Source organism: Salmo salar, chromosome 17 (assembly GCF_965601325.2).
Source record: "Salmo salar chromosome 17, fSalSal1, whole genome shotgun sequence".
Taxonomy (NCBI): Eukaryota; Metazoa; Chordata; class Actinopteri; order Salmoniformes; family Salmonidae; genus Salmo; species Salmo salar.
Genome location: NC_138307.1, coordinates 893,126 through 915,950, shown reverse-complemented (window position 1 = coordinate 915,950; position 22,825 = coordinate 893,126). Strand labels below are relative to the sequence as shown.

Genomic DNA, 22,825 nt, shown 5'->3' with positions numbered 1-22,825 from the left:
AAATACTGTTATTGCATCAAATGGTTGTTTTATGCAATAGAATAGGGGGTTCTTAGAATTATATTGTCTGTGTGAACTGAGATTGGGCCTCTGGGGGCTTAATGCTGACAGAAGATTTACGATTCCTTAGGTGATAAACCTAACAAGACTGCATGCCATAGCATGAGTTGTTGAGTTGTTTGTGTGCTGGGAGGTACCAGGATGGAGATGGCTCCGGTATGGATAACGATAAGAGGAACTTTGTTTTGGGGGCCAGACCTGGTTTCTACACAATGAGAAGTCTTTACAGCAGACACGGTCTGCTGTGAATTATTAGTATCTTCCACACATCTGTTGTGTGTCATGTAGACTAAGGGGTTGTATCTTTGCTGTGTGTTTGTATCCTTTGTGTCGGGGCTCTCAACGAATCATCTAAGAGGGATTCGTCGACCAGCCATTGTTATCGCAGAGCACTCAATCGATTCACTATGTGTGTGTTGTATTGACCTGCTCTCTAAGTGGATACATATTTAGTTTAAGTATAACTCTAACTTGTGTGATAAGTCTCTCCTTATTTGATCATAAAGAAATTAACCACATGTTAAACACCATTGCACAGTCCATGCAACTTATCTGACTTAAGCACAATTTTACTCATCTTTGTAGTGTCTTAAGGCCTGGGTAAGGCCTAAATGTCACAAATTCCCCAACTTATTAGTTCTCAATAAACATTTTGCAAACGTCAAAGGTATGCCAAACATCCTTCCCATGAATTTCATGTCAGTAAGAACCAAAACATAATAAATATCTTTGGGACAATCTTGTATGGAATTGCCCACTATGGCGCTGCCTGCAAAGCACTGCAGTCTACCCTGGAGTAATATGAAGTAGAAGCACCCTTTGTCTTGTTTCAATAGTCTACCATGAATTGATTGAGAACATGTTTTTTATTTCATAAAAAAAAAATATATATACACATTATTTGGCATGCCATGTACATATTAATAGAAACAGGCATTTGCAAAGATTTGGTATGCCGAAAACCTGACATACAAATTAAGCTCCAACACAAAATACATTTTTTTATTTACTTCATGGCTGAACATAACACAGGCTTAAAAGAAGATATGTGGAACTGCTTCTTGGCCATAATAAATAATATCTCAATTCATTCTATTCTCACTGTATAAACAAAAGTTTTGCCCGACTAGGCTTACGATTGAATACGTTTCAATATTTCCAGAACTGCTGTAAATAAATTTAAAACATGTCTTAACTATTTATTGTGTAGCCTAAAGAATTACACAATCAGAGCAAATCTTGAAAGACAGACCGGAGCAGTGCATTTGGCAAATGTATCTTTTCAAAAGAGAAAGTGGATTTGGCAAGTCAGTAATTTTGATCATCAAAGTCAATGTAAGAAATGCTCACACCTGCCAAGTTATGGTTTAAGTGAGAAAAAGTGGTCAATTCTAGATTATTATTTCTAGATTATTATTTCACTTCCAAAGAATATTGTGCATTACAAGCATCTTATGTAAATCCAGGAGCTGGGTACCACATGATTTTTAAACAAACACTACACCATGTCAGCTGATATACATAGAGGGGAGGGTGGGAATTCAATGTTTTCTACTCTGTTTCCAATTGGGGGACTTCTTGCTTTTCTCCTGGTCTCTCAGGCTCCTCTTCTGTGTGTACCGTCTCTGCGGCCTCTGGGTTCTCTACATTGGGGTCTGGGGTCTCCTCTGTAGACTGGGCCTTTTCAACTTGAGGCTCCACTTCATCAGAAGGGGCCTCCAGCTCCTTCTCATCTGCAACCAGAAGACAGACATTTATAAAGCTTACATTAACCATACATATCTACCACTTGTTTGTTTCAGATAACAGGACTCTCTCTCTCTCTGCCTCTGAGCCACTATGTACAAACCACACATTCATAAGCCATTATAATATATTTACTGTAAAGTATTACTGTCAAACTGTCAGAGCAGCCCATTATCAAACATTCACAAAAATATCAGAAAGAGAGGGGGGGGGGGCGGGGGGGTGTGAGTGACAGGGTTAAATAATTTTAACAGTCAAACCATTAAATCACTAACTTTGTGTAATTACACTACAATAATAATTTGCAGCATGCCCAGCCTGTTAATATTATATACAATGACTTGATCTGCAAACACAGAAAGCTTTACATTACTCCAGAATTAAGTTAATTATCAACAACTCTCAGGGTCAAAAGAGTGGGATCAGTACAATGGTCATTTGATGGTCCAACATGAAATAATGCATCAACATCATTGTGTGATGCCATGCAATAGCTTGTGTAGCTGTAATATCAGACAGAAGGGTAAAACTGGAATTTCATTTCAATTCCTGAATTAAAAATAAATTGACCCCAAATCTGATTGTTAGTTGCTTGATCATTTTAAGATCGTGATATGATTATGGGGCCAGATGCCACAAGAAGTCAATTTAAATAGCCTTTAATCAGGGTAAGTGATTGGTGGGACTAAAATCTGCAAAGCACCAGGCTGTGGTAGGATGGGACCTTTGTGGTGATGGTGGACAATGGCGAAACTGTGCACTGCACTCCATGAAGCAGTTGCTAAAGATACAGTGGGCGCCCTGGTAGCCACATGACTGGGACCACTGTCTTCACTTTGATCAGCTATTCAAAGACAAAGTATAAAGCAATGGTAAATATTAGGATAAAACAAACATGCACAAAAAGACGACAATGTTAAATTGATCATTGAGTTTGTTATAGCAACAAACACTATGCTACATTTACCATGTGGTTTTAATGACCTGAAGATTAAGAATTCATGACTAACCAAGTTGATCACTCTGTCATTTAGGTTAGTATTGTGGAGTAACTAGAATGTTGTTGACCCATCCTCAGTTTTCTTCCATCACAGCCATTCAACTCTGTAACTGTTTTAAAATCACCACTGGACTCATGGTAAAATCCCTGAGCAGTTTCTTTCCTCCCTGGCAAATGAGTTTAGGAAGGATGCCTTTATCTTTGTAGTAACTGGGTGTATTGATATTCCACAAATTACTAATTTCAGTGACAGGTATTTATATCAACAGGGTTACATGAGTTTCTAGGGCACAAAATGTGCTTCAGAAGTAGCTAGAATTCATATAGGATATATCTCAATCGATTGAAAAAAAAAAAACATTTTCTGGTTGCTCTTAAATTTAAACCATTTTTAAAGTTGGGAGCACCAGTGCTGTTAATTTACAACCTGTTCATTTAGAGCCCTGAATAAAATAAACAACTTGTTTTACTTTAATGTCAACGCTGATACATTTGGGTCCACTTAACTCCTCTGATCATTTGGCCAAGTGCTACATATATGATTAGTTCATTTCCAAAGGTAACTCTAGTTACTATACCTCCAGAGGGGGGTGCGCTCTCATCAGTGGCCTCTGATGCCGCAGATTTTTCTGGGGTGGGTGATTCCGAGCGCATTCTCCGCTCAAAGCTAAATTCTGGGAGTCTTGGAGCTTGAGGTCGGGTCTTCCTTGCATGGTTCAGGACATAACAGTACGCACACCTGAAAGCTAAACGGTCATAATGTAAGTAACATTATTTCAAAGGCAAGGTGCCATGTGCTTCACCAATTGCCCCACTTTTTTTGTTGAAGATGCATAACTGCATCTGCTCAATGGATTACCTTATTTCGATGTCATAGCTTGAGCTACTTTGGTTACAAAAAGTTGGTTGCACCAGCATATTACAAAAAAAAAATATGCCAAGGACATTCAACAAGCACAGCACTTTCACAAATTACTGATGATTGGCTGAGAGAAATTATAAAAAAGATTGTGGGGGCTATTTTATTAGACTTCAGTGCAGCTTTTGACATTATTGATCACAGTCTACTGCTGGAAAAACATGTGTTATGGCTTTACATCCCTGCTATATTGTGGATAAAGAGTTACCAGTCTAACAGAACACAGAGGGTGTTCTTTAATGGAAGCCTCTCCAACATAATCCAGGTAGAATCAGGAATTCCACAGGGCAGCTGTCTAGACCCATTTTTTCAATCTTTACTAACGACATGCCACTGGTTTTGCGTCTATGTATGCGGATGACTCAACACTATACATGTCAGCTACTACCGCGACTGAAACACCTAACATGGGTGGCAAGGAATAAGTTAGTCCTAAATATTTCAAACTAAAAGCATTGTATTTGGGACAAATCATTCACTCAAGCCTAATCCTCAACTAAATCTTGTAATAAGTAATGTGGAACCTGAGCAAGTTGAGATGACAAAGCTGCAATCCAGTAACTGTGGTTTGTAAACTGTCATGGTCAAAACATATTGATACAACTGTAGCTAGGATAGGAAGAAGTCTGTCCATAAAAAAAGCCCAAGCCTTGTTAACAGCACTAACAACAAGGCAGGTCCTACAGGCTCTAGTTAATCGCACCTGGACTACTGTTCACTCGTGTGGTCAGGTGCCACAAAGAGGGACTTTGCAATTGGCTCAGAACAGGGCAGCACGGCTGGCCCTTGGATGTACACAGAGAGCTAAAATTAATAATATGCATTTCAATCTCTCCTGGCTTAAAGTGTAGGAGATATGGACTTGTTTTTGTGAGAGGTATTGATATGTTGAAAGCACCGAGCTGTCTGTTTAAACTAGCAAACAGCTCAGACACCCACAAGACATGCCACCAGAGGTCTCTTCACAGTCCAAGTCCAGAACAGACTATGGGAGGCGCACAGTACTACATAGAGCCATGACTACATGGAACTCTATTCCACATCAGGTAACTGATGCAAGCAGTAGAATCAGATTTTTTGAAATGATAAAACTACACCTTATGGAACAGCGGGGACTGTGAAGCAACACAAACATAGGCGTAGACACATGCATACACACACAAGATAACAAAACGCACTATACACACACGTACACATGGATCTTGTGTTGTAGATATGTGGTAGTGGAGTAGAGGCCTGAGGGCACAAAGTGTGTTGTGAAACATGTTATGAATGTATTGTAATGTTTTTTTAATTGTATAACTGCCTCAATTTTGCCAGACCCCAGGAAGAGTACCTGCTGCCTTGTCTGCAGCTAATGGAGATCCATAATAAATACAAAATACAAAGATGGCAGCCAAGCACCGAAGGGCAAAGTTAATGCAGTGTTTGAAGGGTAGTGACAGGAAGCAGTATTTCTCCAAATCTTACCAATATATTCAAATTCCTCTTTTAATGCCATGCCATTATGGGAGAAGCACTGCTGGCATATAAGGGCATATCTGGGGATAAAAGAGCATACATAACAGTGAGAAGAGATCAACCTTGAAGTTGCCTAGATGCAAAACTTTTAAAAGGAGAACTCCAGTAAAGGTCTACCATTTAAAGCTGTATGTTAGAGTGACCGTCACAACTGACGAGCACAAAATAGTGAGGCCACACACAGAGAATACGATCCTCTGCTCACTGTAGGCATAGTACTCTACGAAGCACATCAGTAATGAGGTCATTGGAAATGCTTTGGACGGAAGTACAGACCTGTTCTGAGGGCCATCTCCCACAAGGTATTCGATGACTCTGTCCACGGCACCTCGGTCTCGAGGTAAGACGGGTCTAGCCAGGGGTGGGCCTGGGGGGTGCATACCTAACATTATAGCACATCATAGGAACACAGTGACAATTAGTGCTTAGTTTAGTTTCTACACATTTTAATACTACAGCCTTAAAAAAAAACTACACGGGCTGGTTTTTAACAGGTCCTCTTGAAAGGTAAGAATGTAAATCACCCTTGTTTAGTGCATAATATGGCATTTAGATTTGGGATACATAAAAGTATAGGCTATAGAAAATAAGCTCAAGTGTTTTAATAATCTACACAGGAATCCATTAACAACCTATAAGCAGCTTGGAGGGCTACATACAGTGCTAAGTGAAAGTCTACACACCTCTTGCAGTTTTCACATTTTGCTGCCTTCAAATAAAAACATTTAAAGAAGGATTACATTTGTCAGCTGTAAATCATTTTGAATAAGATTCTGCCAAGTTTGCACAACTCTTAATGTAACAAAACCATTATTTTTATCAATTGCTAAAACGGGTTTGGTTGGGAACCATTGATGGAGAGCGATATTCAAACCTTGTCTCTGATTATCAAGCAGATTTAAGTCAAGACAGACTGGACCACTCATGGACCCTCAACACCTCTTGGAAAGCCATTCTGGTGTGTCTGTGGCATTACAATCCCACTGAAAGATAAAACTCTATCCTATTAGAGCTTTACTCACCCATTCCTGGGATAGGGGTGCAGGGTGTCATAGGGGGTCTCCTCATTATGGTCTGCTGGCCAACCGCGGCAGACAGGCCCCTATCGGGGGGTCCTCCTGGGGGCCCACCTGGGGCTGAGTGAGGAAGGGGACCCGTAGGGGTGGTTCCAGCGCCCATGACAGGGGGCCTCAAGGCTATGTTGCGTTGACGGAGTTCTGAAGAAGAGGGACATGTAGAAAAGGTATTCTTTCTCAAAATGGGGACACTACACAAATGGTTCTCAGAGTTAAGGCATTCTGTTTAATTTGCATATCTACGGCAATGTGGGTTGAAGTACAGGGACATTTTCTTGCCATGCTCAAGGGCACAACGGCAGGAGATGGCATCTAGGATTTGACACCAGCAACCCTCGGTTGCCGGCTCACATTATGCCAGATTTTTCCTGTCTGATTAGGGATTCAAAACGGCAACATTCCAGTTGCTGGCCCACATCTCTAACGGCACATTTCCATGCAAGATTTACCCCAGTGTTTTACCCAGAAAGTTCATGCTTTTCTGTTTCCATCTACGCGGGCCGGCACCCGTGTCTCACTGGGCTATGGCTCCTGCGGACCTGCTCTCACTTGGGGCCAAAACAGGGCCACTGGTACTTTTCAGCCTGCATTTGCATATCAATGTCTAACTAAACGTTTCCACCTTCTCACAAAGAAACTGTTTTGATTATGCAGAGGTGGTTGATTCTTCACAAGTCCTCACTGTCAGCTCTAGCTATGGAAATACAATTTCCCATTATAACATAAGGGTGTATACACTAGTGCGGGGTGGGCAGACTTTTTGGCTCGAGGGCCACATCAGGATTTTGAAATTCAACAGAGACGAACAATATGTTTTTGACCGATTTGTTTGTCAAAATCTATTTCTGTGCCAGAAAAAGTGCAGTTATTTAACCTTTTATTTTACATTGGTCCATTATCATTTCTACATACTTTCTATTAAGTTTTAGACATCCAAGAGAGGCCTGGACATATATTAATAATAAAAACAATTATGCCCCCCCACCCTGAAAATAAAACGGGGTTGGGCTCGTAGTTTGCCCGACCTTGCAGCATAACATCAAGACTACCATTGATTGAATTGAAGTCCTCAAGGGGCATTGAATAAACAACAATTCCCACAAGCACTCACTCAATTATGGTCAACTTATTTGTTCATTGACTAAAACGTAGAGAAAGAGAAGTGTGTGACTGCTCTCCTGAATGTAATCAATTATACAGGACTGACAGCTCAGGCTCAAACCGTGAGCACATGAACAGATCAATTCTATGTAACCAAGTCAACCACAGGAATTATGTGGTAGCAATCAAAAGGTGAGTAAGGCATTTATAGTTTCACAATCTTTGGTTTTATGCTTGAATACAGAAACACAACTAATGTAGAGAGGACGCCTTCACCTTGGTCCGGTCTAGGAGTCATCTGACCTGGCCTGATTGGCGTGAATTCCATTTCCTTTCAAAATAAAATAAGAATCTCAGATCAATTCATAATTTAAATAAATAGCAGATTAAGTCATTGGTTCGTTTAAAAAAACAAAACAGATACTGTACTTGCCACTTTCTTATTTGCTTCAGGATCAAACCTCTCAAGAATTAACTTGGCATTTTTGTAGGTTTCAGTCTCCATCACCTCTTCCAACTGTAGAAAAAAGGTTTTAAAAATAAAATCAGTTAAGGAACTCTATCTGCACAACATAAGGTTACAAAGGGAGGGTATATTACCAGTAAACAAACTTTTGATAGCTTTCAAGTTAAAATACATATAAACTGAAAAAATATATGAATGCAACATTTAAAGTGTTGGTCCCATGTTTCATGAGCTGAAATAAAAGATCCCATAAATGTTCCATACACAAAAAAAGCTTTTCTCTCCAATGTTGTGCACAAATTATTTTATATTCCTGTTGGGGAGCATTTCTCCTTTGCCAAGATAATCCATCCACTTGACAGGTGTGGCATATCAAGAAGCTGATTAAACAGCATGATCATTACACAAGTGCACCTTGTGCAGGGGACAATAAAAGGCTACTCAAAAATGTGCAGTTTGAGGTAGCGTGCAATTGGCATGCTGAATGCAGAAATTTCCACCACAGCTGTTGCCAGAGAATTTAATGTTCATTTCTCTACAATAAGCCACATCCAACGTCATTTTAGAGAATTTGGTAGTACGTCCAACCGGCCTCACAACCGCAGACCACATGTAACCACGCCAGCCAGGATCTCATCTAGCTTCTTCACCTGCGGGATTGTCTGAGACCAGCCACCTGGACAGCTGATGAAACTGTCGGTTTGCAAAACCGAAGAATTTCTGCAACAATTGTCAGAAACCTTCTAAGGGAAGTTCATCTGCGTGCTCATCGTCCTCACCAGGGTCTTGACCTGACTGAAGTTCAGCATTGTAACTGACTTCATAGGGCAAATGCTCACCTTTGATGGCCACTGGCACCCTGGAGAAGTCTGCTCTTCACGGATGAATCCTGGTTTCAACTGTACTGGGCATACTGTGGGCGAGCGGTTTGCTGATGTCAACGTTGTGAACAGAGTGCCCCATGGTGGCGATGGGGTTATGGTATGGGCAGGCATAAGTTACGGACAACGTATACAACTGCATTTTATCGATGGCAAATTGAATGCACAGAGATACTCTTTCTACCGCACCTGCTGTCTCTAACTCTGAATGATCGGCAGTGAAAAGCCAACTGACATTTACTCCTAAGGTGCTGACCTGTTGCACCCTCTACAACCACTGTGATTATTATTATCTGACCATGCTGGTCATCTATGAACGTTTGAACATCTTGGCCATGTTCTGTTATAATCTCCACCTGGCACAGCCAGAAGAGGACTGGCCACCCCTCAGAGCCTGGTTCCTCTCTAGGTTTCTTCCTAGGTTCCGGCCTTTCTAGGGAGTTTTTCCTAGCCACCGTGCTTCTACACCTGCATTGCTTGCTGTTTGGGGTTTTAGGCTGGGTTTCTGTACAGCACTTTGTGACTTTGGCTGAGGTAAAAGGGCTTCATGAATAAATTGGAATGATTGATTGAGATACCGTGACGAGATCCTGAGGCCCATTGTCGAGCCATTCATCCGCCGCCATCACCTCGTTTCAGCATGATAACGCACAGCACCATGTCACAAGGATCTGTACACAACTCCTGAAAGCTGATGTCCCAGTTGTTCCATGGGATACTCACCAGACATGTCACCTATTGCACATGTTTGGGATGCTCTGGATCGACGTGTACAACAGCGTGTTCCAGTTCCCGCCAATATCCATTAACTTCGCACAGCCATTGAAGAAGAGTGGAACAACATTCCACAATCAACACTGATCAACTCCATTGCAAAGTTGATGTCACGCTGCATGAGATAAATGGTGGTCACATCAGATACTGACTGGTTTTCTGATCCACACCCCTATCTGACCAACAGATGCATATCTGTATTCCCAGTCATGTGAAAAACATAGATTAGGGCATTATGAATATATTTCAATTGACTGATTTCCTTATTAACTTTAACACAGTAAAATCTTTGAAATTGTTGCATGTTGCACTTATATTTTTGTTAAGTGCATATATCAGAAAACATCTAGTGGCTTTTTGGGGTACTTCAGATTATCACAGGTGTCTAATTATCTCTGGCCCTCTGTGCGGCCTTATCACATGTAAAATAATCAAATAATTGAATGACAAAGCTGTAAAGCGTTAACCTAAAAATAAATCATCAACTAAGTGAATACCATTTGTGTTTACTATGAGGGTTTCAGCATGAAATATCCTTCATATATTTGTTAACATACTGTTATTTTATGTCTTTGTTGTAAATGTTGTGAGAAAAAAACAATAGTTGGAAGAGTTAGAGTTAATTGAAAATAATGTCATTGTAGATGCTTTTTTCATTAATTAAGCTATTCTCTCTTGAACCATATGTCTGTCCTCTAGAAACCCAAGGACAATATGGACATAGATATACAAAAATAAATACAAGTATAAATGACCAAAGTTACCACTGGTAAATTACTGGTAGCTTTGCAACCCTAGCACAGCAAATCTTTTGCAACCCTAGCACAGCAAATCTTTTGATGACCTTCTTAAATACACAAAAGCCATATCTAGGAAAACCAAAGTTCCAAAGCCTTGGCCTAATATAGTGTATAAGAGGTTATAAAAGAAGTTGAGGTGATTCATATGTTGATGATCTAAAAAATATTTGCTGGTCTGTGGTGTGTAATGAGGAGCAACCAGACGCTGCACTTGACGCATTTATGAAACGACTTATTCCAGTTATTAATAAACACGCACCGATTAAGAAAATGGACTGTAAAAACGGTTACCGTAAATTCCGGACTATAAGCCACAACTTTTTTCCCAGGCTTTGAACCTCGCGGCTTAAACAATGACGCGGCTAATATATGGATTTTTCCCGCTTTCTATTTTTTTCCCCCAAAAAAAACACATTCTGTGACGTGCTCAGTTTTTTGGCGGCATGAAGCTTTCATTAGACCAATGAAATTGCCGGACGGGTTAAGGTCAGACAACTTTTTTGTTTACGGTTTAGATTAAATCGAGCGCTCTCAAACTTCCCATCATTCTGTTTACAGTAGTCATTTTGTCACCCTCATCATGGCAAAGACACAGAGAAATGCATATGATGCAGCTTTCAAGTTGAAGGCAATTGATATGGCTGTTGGAAAAGGAAATAGAGCTGCTGCACGGGAGCTTGGTCTTAATGAGTCGATGATAAGACGTTGGAAACAGCAGCGTGAGGAATTGACTCAGTGCAAAAAGACAACTAAAGCTTACTGCAAATGTTTTATTTTTTTGTTACAAGCCGTGTTTCGTTAAAGCCCGTGTAAAGGTCATTTGTTTCAATGTACCGGTAGGCACCTGCGGCTTATAGTCATGTGCGGCTTATTTATGTTCAAAATAATATCTTTTTTAAAATTCAGTGGGTGCGGCTTATATTCAGGTGCGCTTAATAGTCCAGAAATTACGGTAAATCCCCTTGGATTGATGAGGAATTGAAAAATTGTATGGTTGAGAGGGGTGAGGCAAAAGGTATGGCAATTTTGTCTGGCAGCCTAACTGATTGGCAAACGTACTGCAAATTAAGAAATCACGTGACTAAACTAAATGAAAAGAAAATATACTATGAAGCAAAGATAGACTATATAAAGAATGACAGTAAAAAGCTTTGGGGCACTTTAAATTAAATTTTGGGAAAAAAGCCAACTCTGCTCCTTCATTTATTATCACAAAGCCCACTGATATTGCAAACAACTTTAATTAGTTTTTCATTGGCAAGATAAGCAAACTTAGGGATGGGATGACATGCCAGCAACAAACGCTGACACTACACATCCAAGTATATCGGACCAAATTATGAAAGATAAGAATTGTACTTTTGAATTCCATAAATTCAGTGTGGAAGAGGTGAAAAAAATTGTCTATCAACAATGACAAGCCACCAGGGTCTGACAATCTAGATGGAAAATTACTGCGGATAATAGCAGACGATATTGCCACTCCTACTTGCCACATCTTCAATTTAAGCCTACTAGAGAGTGTGTGCCCTCAGGCCTGGAGGGAAGCTAAAGTCATTCCGCCACCCAAGAATAGTAAAGCCACCTTTACTGGCTCAAATAGCTGACCAATCAGCCTGTTACCAACCCTTACTAAACTTCTGGAAAAAATGGTGTTTGCCCAGATACAATGGTATTTTACAGTAAACAACTTGACAACAGAATTTCAGCATGCTTACAGGGAAGGACACTCAATAAGCACATCACTGACACCATGACTGATGATTGGCTGAGAGAAATTGATGATAAAATGACTGCCACATGACTGCACCTGTACATAGCCCATCTGTAAATAGCCCATCCAACTACCTCATCCCCATAATGTATTTATTTATCTTGCTCTTTTGCACCCCAGTATCTCTACTTGCACATTCATCTTCTGCACATCTAAAATTCCAGTGTTTAATTGTTATATTGTAATTACTTCGCCTATTTATTGCCTTACCTCCCTTATCCTACCTCATTTGCACACACTGTATATTGACTTTTTCTACTGTATTATTGACTGTGTTTGTTTATTCCATGTGTAACCCTGTGCTGTTGTATGTGTCGAACTGCTTTGCTTTATCTTGGCCAGGTCGCAGTTGTAAACGAGAACTTATTCTCAACTAGCCTACCTGGTTAAATAAAGGTGAAATAAATAAATGAATAAAAATTGTGGGGGCACAAGTCTTGTTAGACTTCAGTGCAGCATTTGACATCATTGATCATAGTCTGCTGCTGGAAAAACTTGTGTTATGGCTTTACGCCCCCTACTATGATGTGGATAAAGAGTTACTTGTCTAACAGAACACAGAGGGTGTTCTTTAATGGAAGCCTATCAAATATAATCCAGTTACAATCAGAAATTCCCCAGGGTAGCTGTTTAGGCCCCTTGCTTTTTTCAATTTTTACTAACGACATGCCACTGACTTTGAGTAAAGCCAGAGTTTCTATGTATGCGGATGACTCAACACTATACACGTCAGCTACTACAGCGACTGAAATGACTGCAACAATCAAAGAGCTGCAGTTAGTTTCAGAGTGGTTGGCAAGGAATAAATTAGCCCTAAATATTTCTAACACTAAAAGCATTGTATTTGGAACAAAACACTCACTAAACCCTAAATCTCAACTAAATCTTGTAATAAATAATGTGAAAATTGAACAAGTTGAGTTGACTAAACGGCTTGGAGTAACACCAGATTGTAAACGGTCATGGTCAAAACATATTGATGCAGTAGTAGCTAAGACAGGGAGAAGTCTGTCTATAATAAAGCGATGCTATGCCTTCTTAACAACACTATCAACAAGGCAGGTCCTACACGACCTAGTTTTGTCGCACCTTGACTACTGTTCAGTCGTCTAGTCAGGTGCCACAAAAAAAGGACTTAGGAAAATTGCAATTGGCTCAGAACAGGGCAGCACGGCTGGCCCTTGGCGGTACACAGAGAGCTAATATTAATAATATGTATGTCAATCTCTCCTGGCTGAAAGTGGAGGAGAGATTGACTTCATCACTACTTTTATTTATGAGAGGTATTGACATATTGAATGCACCGAGTTGTCTGTCTAAACTACTGACACACAGCTCGGACACCCATGCATACCCCACAAGACATGCCACAAGAGATCTCTTCAGAGTCTCAAGTCCAGAACAGACTATGGGAGGCACACAGTACTACATAGAGCCATGACTACATGGAACTCTATTCCACATCAAGTAACTGACGCAAGCAGTGAAATTAGATTTTTTAAAAACATATTAAAAAAAACACCTTATGGAACAGCGGGGACTGTGAAGCAACACAAACATTGGCACAGACACACGATAGCATACGCACTATACATACACATGGATTTAGTACTGTAGATATGTGGTAGTGGTGGAGTAGGGGCCTGAAGGCACACAGTGTGTTGTGAAATCTGTGAATGTATTGTAATGTTTTAAAACTGTATAAACTGCCTTAATTTTGCTGGACCCCAGGAAGAGTAGCTGCTGCTTTGGCATCAGCTAATGGGATCAATAATAAATACAAATACAATAGCATGATAAACACTAATAGTAAATACCCTACAACAGGATTTTAAAATAATTTTACGCTTATAACATTATCCTAGTGGTTTCATTTGTTGTAACCGAAAATGTGTACTCAGTGGCAGAAGGGGACCCGTAGGTGTGAACACAAAAACTGCTAAGTAAGGAAATTCTGATTTTGCAATCCAGCAATATGGTTTGCAATTCAACTTTGCATCAGGAAAACACCAAACATTGTTAATTGTTAGCTAGTAGAAGATAAATAATAACATGCACCAAAATCGGTAATGGGGTGTGAAAATCCATCAGCCGCAATTATTGGAAGTTATTAGACATGACAGAAAATGACATCCTCTCCATGCTTACTGCTATAAATTTACAGAGAATCGCTAAGGGAGCGCTTTATGGAACACAGTCTCTCTGCCAATTAGCCTGCATTGATTTTAGATTATTTCTTAGCACTGGCAATTAGCTCACTGCAAAGTGCTCTAAGAGCTCAATAAAGGCTTCCTAAAAAGGCAGGAGACTTCCATTGTAAGCTTGAGGCACCTGTACTCAATGTCTGCCTGCTGTAGCAAAGAGCCTCCCTCTACTAAGGGAATGGGGTAGGAGATGGGGGGGGGCAAAATTCTAAAAAGGTGTGTAATATGCATAGATCAGCACAAATTACATCAATGCGTTTCAAAGGTTAGAGCGCATGCGAGTTGTGCAAGGGGCTCCTGATACGATTAAACACTTAGGGCTATTAAAAGGGAAATCAGGGAAAGAGTCATTGTGTCATTAAGATATCAGCTCTGGATCAATGACACACTTACTTCAAAACACTAAGGGCTGGTTTCTCCATTGAGCATGCTTTTTAGGCCAGGACTAGGATTCATTTGTGTCCAGGAAACCAGCCCTGCCCTGAAAGATCTATAATTATTGGAATAAATTAGATATAAAAATCTACACTTACGATTTTTCTTTTTTCAACTTTTAAATCTTCTAGTTTGTCATCTGAAACAAAAGTGACAAGGAATGCATTGAGTATTTGTCATGAAACACACATGCATTTTCAAACATCTGCATTTTAAGAGACATTTATATTGATAAATAGTTGTAGTATTATCATAATTTTTTTTACAATTGGACAGACTTGCAATTCAAAACAAGATAAGATAAACTTAATGTAAAGAAGAGAATCCTATGTGTGTAAAAACAAAAATGTAGAACAAAGTTACTTTTGTCCTCCAAAGAGGGGGAGGCCCATTTTGTTGATGGGCCAACAAAAATTGAATAAAAATAAGAGAAGCCTTACTGTTTCTTTCTGTTCGCTTTGAGAAAAGGAATAACAGCAGCTTCCTCATAAACCACACTCTGAAAAGCAATCAGGAATATTAGAATGCAGCAGAAACAGTCTTCCCATTGTTGAATAGTTACTAAGAAAAGCAGATCAGAGAGAGCATCACTTTCTGTGGTAAAGCATTTTGTGATGAATGGAACAAAACAGAAGATTCTTCACTTTGAAGATTATGTGGTGGAAATTTTACATGGCAGGACATTTTGATGACCTGAAAGAGTAGTATAGGCCTACATATTGAAAAGTAACTTTGGAATTAGATGCACAAAACCAGAACAGTTGTGGAATAAGAAAAACTATTGATTTAAACAAATATAAAACATCTATGTCTGTGCTTAGAAGATTTCATGTGAATGAAAAATGTGGATGCTCGGCATCGTCTCTGATTTATGTGCCCAGGGTACTTTTGAACCGCCAGCAAACATCTTTACAAAGTAGGCTGCAGGCACATAATAGTATACATACTTAAAGGGGTAATCAGGGATTGGTGCATACATTTTGTTGTACTTTTAAATAAAGGATATATATATAGCAATTGATTCTTGAAGAATACAACTTTTTTATCAGAAACCAAAATATAAGCTTGTTATACACCAATGTTTGTAAATAATGTAATTTCAAACAAACACAGTATAGCTATAAAACATGAATTTGAGAGTGAGTACATTCCTCCTCCATGCCTCAGTTGTTTACCAAAAAAAAAAAAAAAAAAAGAGCACCACTTCATTGTTGTTTGAATCACAGATTGCCCCTTTAAGGTTATGTGTGGCAGTGGACAGAGTAGGCTGTACTTACAATATAGGAAATATAAATAAGGGCAAAGTCATCACGATGCGTCCTGTCCATTGTTCGGGGAGATAGCAGAAGTAAACACTTATGCAAGTAATAAGATAAAGCACAGATGAATACAGAAGCAGTCTTCCCACCCACAACTTCTCCAATCTCTGATTCTTCGCTCTAAATTCCTCAAGGTCCTTAATATCCTGAAAAGACAACAAAATGCCATGACAAGTATTTTTTAAAAGATAACAGGTAATAGTTGGATTATAAGAATTATGGAATGCTTGGGTAATGCCAGAGTATTTCCCAGCCTTATGATACATTTAAAAAGGGTTTATTGTAGCATTCTAATTCTTCTCTAAAAAGTATAACCTCTTTTCTAATATCTGACGGCCAATGTGCTGCCCAATTTCAGAGTTGTGGACATCTGCACCTGTCACTAAAAGATCAAAACAGATCACTGCCTGACTGATAATTACAGACGAATACAAGATGAAGCTCATGGACAGGACTGCGGGAGAAGCTTGGTGCTGTGAACACTTTTTTGAATACTAGTAGCCTATATAATGTTGAAAAGTAGGGCTTATAGCAACATTTAACCTAATACTTACCTTGTCAATGCCTTCTAGAAGTTCCACCGTCGTTGGTTTAGCCTGTTTGAAGATTAGATACAATTTACTTCTGAATCACTCAAAACAAATGGCTACGACCAGATGTGTGTGCTGAATGCAATGCTTTTTCTCTCTGAATGATAAAAAAGGTAATTAATTGATATTATAAACATTAACTTCAACACATCATGCATGCCCTCAAACGCCAAAAACATTGGCTCAATTCCATTCTGACACTAGCCAGACAGTACAGTTCAGTTGACTAGTCAGTGATGTAGGCTACTTGATTACGTTAAACTGAAACCTTGAAATGCTAAAGGAGCATTGGGTTGGTAGCTAGCTAGTTAGACAGTGGAGTAGTCGTATTCTCCAGATTTATTCAACCCTGTTTTATAAGTGCAGTGATCGACTCTACCACTTGAGCATGCTTTTGTAGCACAATCAATGGCGTGCTGGGCTTCGGGCAAGAAGGTTGATGGCTCGAGACGCACTTCCTGCCTGTTTCATTACATTGGTGTCAGAAGTGGGATCGGAGCTTGCATCCACTACAGTGTGTGTGCTTGACTGGTGAGCGTGTTCCTGTAAGACGGCGTCCTATGAGGTCTAACGCAAGGACACGCTCTTTGAGAGGGAGTTGTGTAGGGACCCTGGTTTATAAGCTTGGATATCGACTGTGCCACTTAAGCATGCTTTTGTGGCACAGTCGATGGACCGCTGGGCTTCGGGCAACAAGATTTGGGGTTCCCGCTTCTGGAACCAATGTAATGAAACAGGCAGGGAGTGCAGCTATAACCCTCAACCTAATGGCAAAAAAGCATACCCAAGTGGCAGAGTCGATATCTGCGTTTATAAACCAGGGTTGCTAGAATACTTTGGATTATTATAGCTAAACTAGCTTACGCTACTGTTACGGACTGGTTTAACGTGCATATAGTTACCTTCCACCGGGAAACAACAGCGCCCATCTCTGTAGAATGTATTGGTGTGTCCCGCTACTCGTCTTTGTCCACTCTTTCCTTTACGTTAGCTAGCTGCCTAAAAGTGTTGAAAAGTAAAGGTAAGACATAGCTTGCTACCTAAACAATAGCTCAGACGGCTAGCTAGGTAAGGTTACAGAATGGAAAGTGCAAACGACAGCTAGCCCATGGTTGTTACTGGCTATAAAGTAAAACTTCATGAAGGAAAAAAATGTGCTCTTTGGTCTTAATTTATGGTTAGGCATACGGTTAGCAGTGTGGTTAAGGTTTAAACTCTGATTTTAAGAAGATGCATTTTAGAAATAGTCAGTGTACACTTTAGCCATAATTATGACTTTGTGGCTGTGGTAACTAGTGAAAACCCCCATTCAGAGACAAAAAGTCGAAGCTAACGCTAAACAACCCTGACATGTTCCATTGAAGCACCTGAAGGAAAATGCTCATTGTTGGGCACGACTGTGACACGGTTTTGTAATCCTGAGTCACTCAACATAATTGTATAGACTAACGTAACACTGTAGATTGATGCTTGTGACAGCTCGCTAGCTGACATATAAACTGGCTAACTAGCTAGCAGAATATTACTAGCAGCATACGCTAGCACGTAACGTTAGCCTAACGTTAGTGTTAAACAGACAGGCCTAATCAGTTTCATTCTTAGGCCTAATTGAAATACGTCAAAGTCTGCTACTTACGGTTGCTTGATAGCTATTTCACGTTAGATAGGTTCGTGTCATGCAAGAAAGAGTCAATAACAATACGGGGGGTCGGGTTCTTCCTCGTCTTTTTCTCCCTCTCCTTCTATGGTAGAATGGCGGTCCGTGAACAAACGTTTAGGGTGCATGCCGCCACCTACTGTGCTGGAGTGTGTGGTAATCATGGTTTACTACACTACATACAGTAGTAGCTCTAGCTACATCAGTATAAAAGAAAATAAACACAAAAAACCTAAACCCTCCTACCTAATTATGTTCCCGAGTAACGCAGGGCTAGAGTGCTAGAGGCGTCACTACAGATCCTGGTTCAATCCCGGGCTGTATCACAACCGACCGTGATCTGGAGTCCCATAGGGCGGCGCACAATTGGCCCAGCGTCGTCTCGGTTAGGGGAGGAATTGGCTCAAATGCATTAAGAAGCGAATAAATTCCACAAATGAACTTTTACAAAGGAACACCTGTAAATTGAAATGCATTCCAGGTGACTACCTCATGAAGTTGGTTGAGAGAATGCCAAGTGTGTGCAAAGCTGTCATCAAGCCAAAGAATAGCTACTTTGAAGAATCTAAAATATATTGTTTAACACTTCTTTGGTTACTACATGATTCCATGTGTTATTTCATAGTTGACGTCTTCACTATTATTCTACCATGTAGAAAATAGTACAAATAAAGAAAAACCCTTGAATGGTGTGTCCCAACTTTTGACTGGTACTGTATATAATATATACTCTATTCTCTTTATTTATTTTTGTTCGAATTCTATTTATACTTGTTTTATTTTGCTGGCGCTTGGGCCCCCCACGGGCATGGGCCCAGGGGCTTCAACTCCGGTAATGTCACACCCTTATCTGTTTCACCTGTCTTTGTGATTGTCTCCACCCCCCTCCAGGTGTCGCCCATCTTCCCAATTATCCCCTGTGTATTTATACTTGTGTTCTCTGTTTGTCTGTTGCCAGTTCGTCTTGTTTGTTCAAGTCAACCAGCGGTGTGTGTCTCAGCGCCTGCTGTTGACCCTTGCCTGTCCACTCTGCCTGTCCACTCTGCCTGTCCACTCTGCCTGTCCACTCTGCCTGTCCACTCTGCCTGTCCACTCTGCCTGTCCACTCTGCCTGTCCACTCTGCCTGTCCACTCTGCCTGTCCACTCTGCCTGACCCTGAGCCTGCTTGCCACCCGGTACCGTTGCCCCACCTCTGGTTTTCTGACCCCTGCCTGCCTTGACCTGTCGATTGCCTGCCCCTGTTGGAATATTAAACTATTGTTTATTCGATGCGGTCTGCATCTGGGTCTTACCTTCATACCTGATAGATAAGCCCCTGCATTAATCCAGCCCTGGTGTTATGAGTTACTCATATTATTCTCCCACCTTTGATTTACATTAGGGTTTGTGCAGTTGTCTAATATTTGTGGGGCAATTACGACTTCCTCAGTCTCCGCTTACAATGTGAATAATACATTCTAGACTTTTTAATGTATAATGGAAAAAAGATATGTAACATAAAACGTAAAGGTCACTGTTTCTTTTTTTAAAATGTATTATTATTTCACCTTTATTTAACCAGGTAGGCCAGTTGAGAACAAGTTCTCATTTACAACTGCGACCTGGCCAAGATAAAGCAAAGTAGTGTGACAAAAACAACAACACAGTGTAGATGTGCAGATGATGATGTCCATGTAGAGATTCTGGGGTGCAAAGGAGCAAGAGGGTAAGTAATAATATGGGGATGAGGTAGTTGGGTGTGCTATTTACAGATTGGCTGTGTACAGGTACAGTGACCGGTAAGCTGCTCTGACAGCTGATGCTTAAAGTTAGAGAGGGAGATATAAGACTCCAGCTTCAGAGATTTTTGCAATTCGTTCCAGTCATTGGCAGCAGAGAACTGGAAGGAAAGGCGGCCAAAGGAAGTGTTGGCTTTGGGGATTGACCAGTGCAATATACCTGCTGGAGCACGTGCTACAGGTGGGTGTTTCTATGGTGACCAGTGAGCTGAGATAAGGCGGGGCTTTAACTAGCAAAGACTATTAACACAGACTAAGGGCCATTTAGTGTCACAAATACTGGATTCATTGCAATCATCAGTTTCATACACAAATGTGATAAAAAGCATTATCTTCTGATAATGTTCTTCCTTATTAATCCTAGGGTTTAGGATAAATTATGCTATCTGTGTTCCTCTAAATCTACTCCATTAGAACAAGTGGTCAGGAAGGGGATTTAATTTAAATAGCCTACAGCTGTTATATTGTCCACAAGTAGGCTCACAAGGGGAAAAAAAATCCCAGAATAATTGCCAAAATGTTTTAATGCATCCATAGAACTGATCTCTTCCAGGAGAATGAATTTATGGGCATAGCCTTGGTATCCTAATTGATTGAGTGGCCGACCCTAATCTAAATGTAATTTTTCACCACTAGACTAAGAGTTTTTTCATGGATTGAAAGCGTATGGTTTATCATCATTAGGAGTGGATAGATGACAACCACTTAATTACTTTTTAATGAACGATTTATTGTTGAATTCATGTCAAATAATAAAGTAGCATTTAAATGGGAGCAGTCATTTAAGATATTTAGTTGATATAAGGTTTATATCTCTTTAACCTGTTCATTTCTAAGTGGGATAAGCTACATTTTCAGCGTTAAATTAATGTTAAGGTTGCTCATGAGTTCAGGGCTTCTTATGGCATGTATAGGCCCATTTCTGTCTCGAAGTTGTGACATATGAAAAACATACAATGCCTTCAGAAAGTATTCACACCCATTTTCCCACATTTTGCTGTGTTACAAAGTGGGATTCAACTGTTTTAAAATCACTAATGGCCTCATGATGAAATCCCTGAGTTAGAAGGACCCCTGTATCTTTGTAGTGATTGATACATATAATACTTTTTTAAGGCACTGTAGGCCTTGCCTATCATTTTGTTTTAATTTCTTAATTTGGTAATTAGAAATGGGAGATCACGTTTTTGTACCATGAAGAGATTATTTTCGTTGTGTTACATGTTCAATAAGTCACTGACTTTAGAAATTACACTTACTCCAGCCATTGTTTTAATGTTTGTAACTGGAACTTAAATCGTGTAACTTTAGCAAATAAAACGGGTCACCACTTAGCCTATCTTTTGGAAGGAAAATCGATTATTTAAATAACATTTTGGATCACTCTAGAAATACAGTACAATTGGAATATACCATAACCTTGATATTAGACTGTCATAAAATCAAAATCTTAATTATTTTATTTTCTCACTCTCAGACATACGCAAAACGTAATTCAGCTGAGAAGGGCATTGTTTTTACTCTTCAAAGTTACCTTGTTTGGTCCCTCTTCACTGTTAATGAGGATTTAAGTCAAACATTATTCCAAACATGCATCGTAATCAACTCGGTAATAAGGTAGTCAATCAAAATGGAATGACTGTTCTGGCCTAGCAGCCAGAACAGTAGAGCTACATAACGAAGAACAAGATGGGTGATCAAAATATCATATATGCGATAGGCCTATATTATGTAGTGTAGTCTAACCCAATCATTTTCAAACCTATTTTCCTCTATAATTCTGTATTCGATTGAGAAACTGGATCCATTCGCCTGATACGATAGCCAATTCAATCCGATTTCTAGCTAGGCTACTGTGGATGAATTTAATTCCTTTTTTATTTCCCGAAATGACCGGTAAACTTTATCCCACAATTAATTTAAAGCATGCAAAAATGCATTTTACAGTCGAAAGCAATTTTTGACCAGACAGCTTCTATCCATCTTGGTCCAGCTAATACTACTAGCCTGTTCAACCTCTTTTGTATCATCTGAGATCCCTAAAGATTGGAAAGCTGCCGCGGTCATCCCCCTCTTCAAAGGGGGAGACACTCTAGACCCAAACTGTTACAGACCTATATCTATCCTACCCTGCCTTTCTAAAGTCTTCGAAAGCCAAGTTAACAAACAGATCACTTACCATTTTGAATCCCACTGTACCTTCTCCACTATGCTATCTGGTTTCTGAGCTGGTGCACCTCAGCCACGCTCAAGGTCCTAAACGATATCATAACCACCATCGATAAAAGACAGTACTGTGCAGCTGTCTTCATCGACCTGGCCAAGGCTATCAAATCAAATCAAATCAAATGTATTTATATAGCACTTCGTACATCAGCTGATATCTCAAAGTGCTGTACAGAAACCCAGCCTAAAACCCCAAACAGCAAGCAATGCATGTGAAAGAAGCACGGTGGCTAGGAAAAACTCCCTAGGAAAAACTCCCTAGAAAGGCCAAAAACCTAGGAAGAAACCTAGAGAGGAACCAGGCTATGAGGGGTGGCCAGTCCTCTTCTGGCTATGCAGGGTGGATATTATAACAGAACATGGTCAAGATGTTCAAATGTTCATAAATGACCAGCATGGTCAAATAATAATAATCATAGTAGTTGTCGAGGGTGCAACAAGCACGTCCGGTGAACAGGTCAGGGTTCCATAGCCGCAGGCAGAACAGTTGAAACTGG

The 22,825-nt window shown here is 40.0% G+C and overlaps 1 protein-coding gene across 1 annotated transcript; it reads right to left on the bottom strand.

Annotated features, from left to right (window-relative positions):
• Positions 1 to 907: 907 nt before the first annotated feature.
• Positions 908 to 18,380, bottom strand: lnpk (lunapark, ER junction formation factor; the record flags this gene model as incomplete). The annotated part of the gene is given in 13 exon segments (NM_001139815.1): positions 908 to 1,793; positions 3,385 to 3,552; positions 5,196 to 5,266; positions 5,523 to 5,613; positions 6,269 to 6,463; positions 7,700 to 7,754; positions 7,857 to 7,940; positions 14,856 to 14,896; positions 15,198 to 15,256; positions 16,035 to 16,222; positions 16,631 to 16,672; positions 17,569 to 17,665; positions 18,303 to 18,380. Coding segments are annotated over 12 exon segments (1,203 nt in total). The 3' UTR covers positions 908 to 1,611.
• Between the last annotated feature and the right edge of the window lie 4,445 nt (positions 18,381 to 22,825).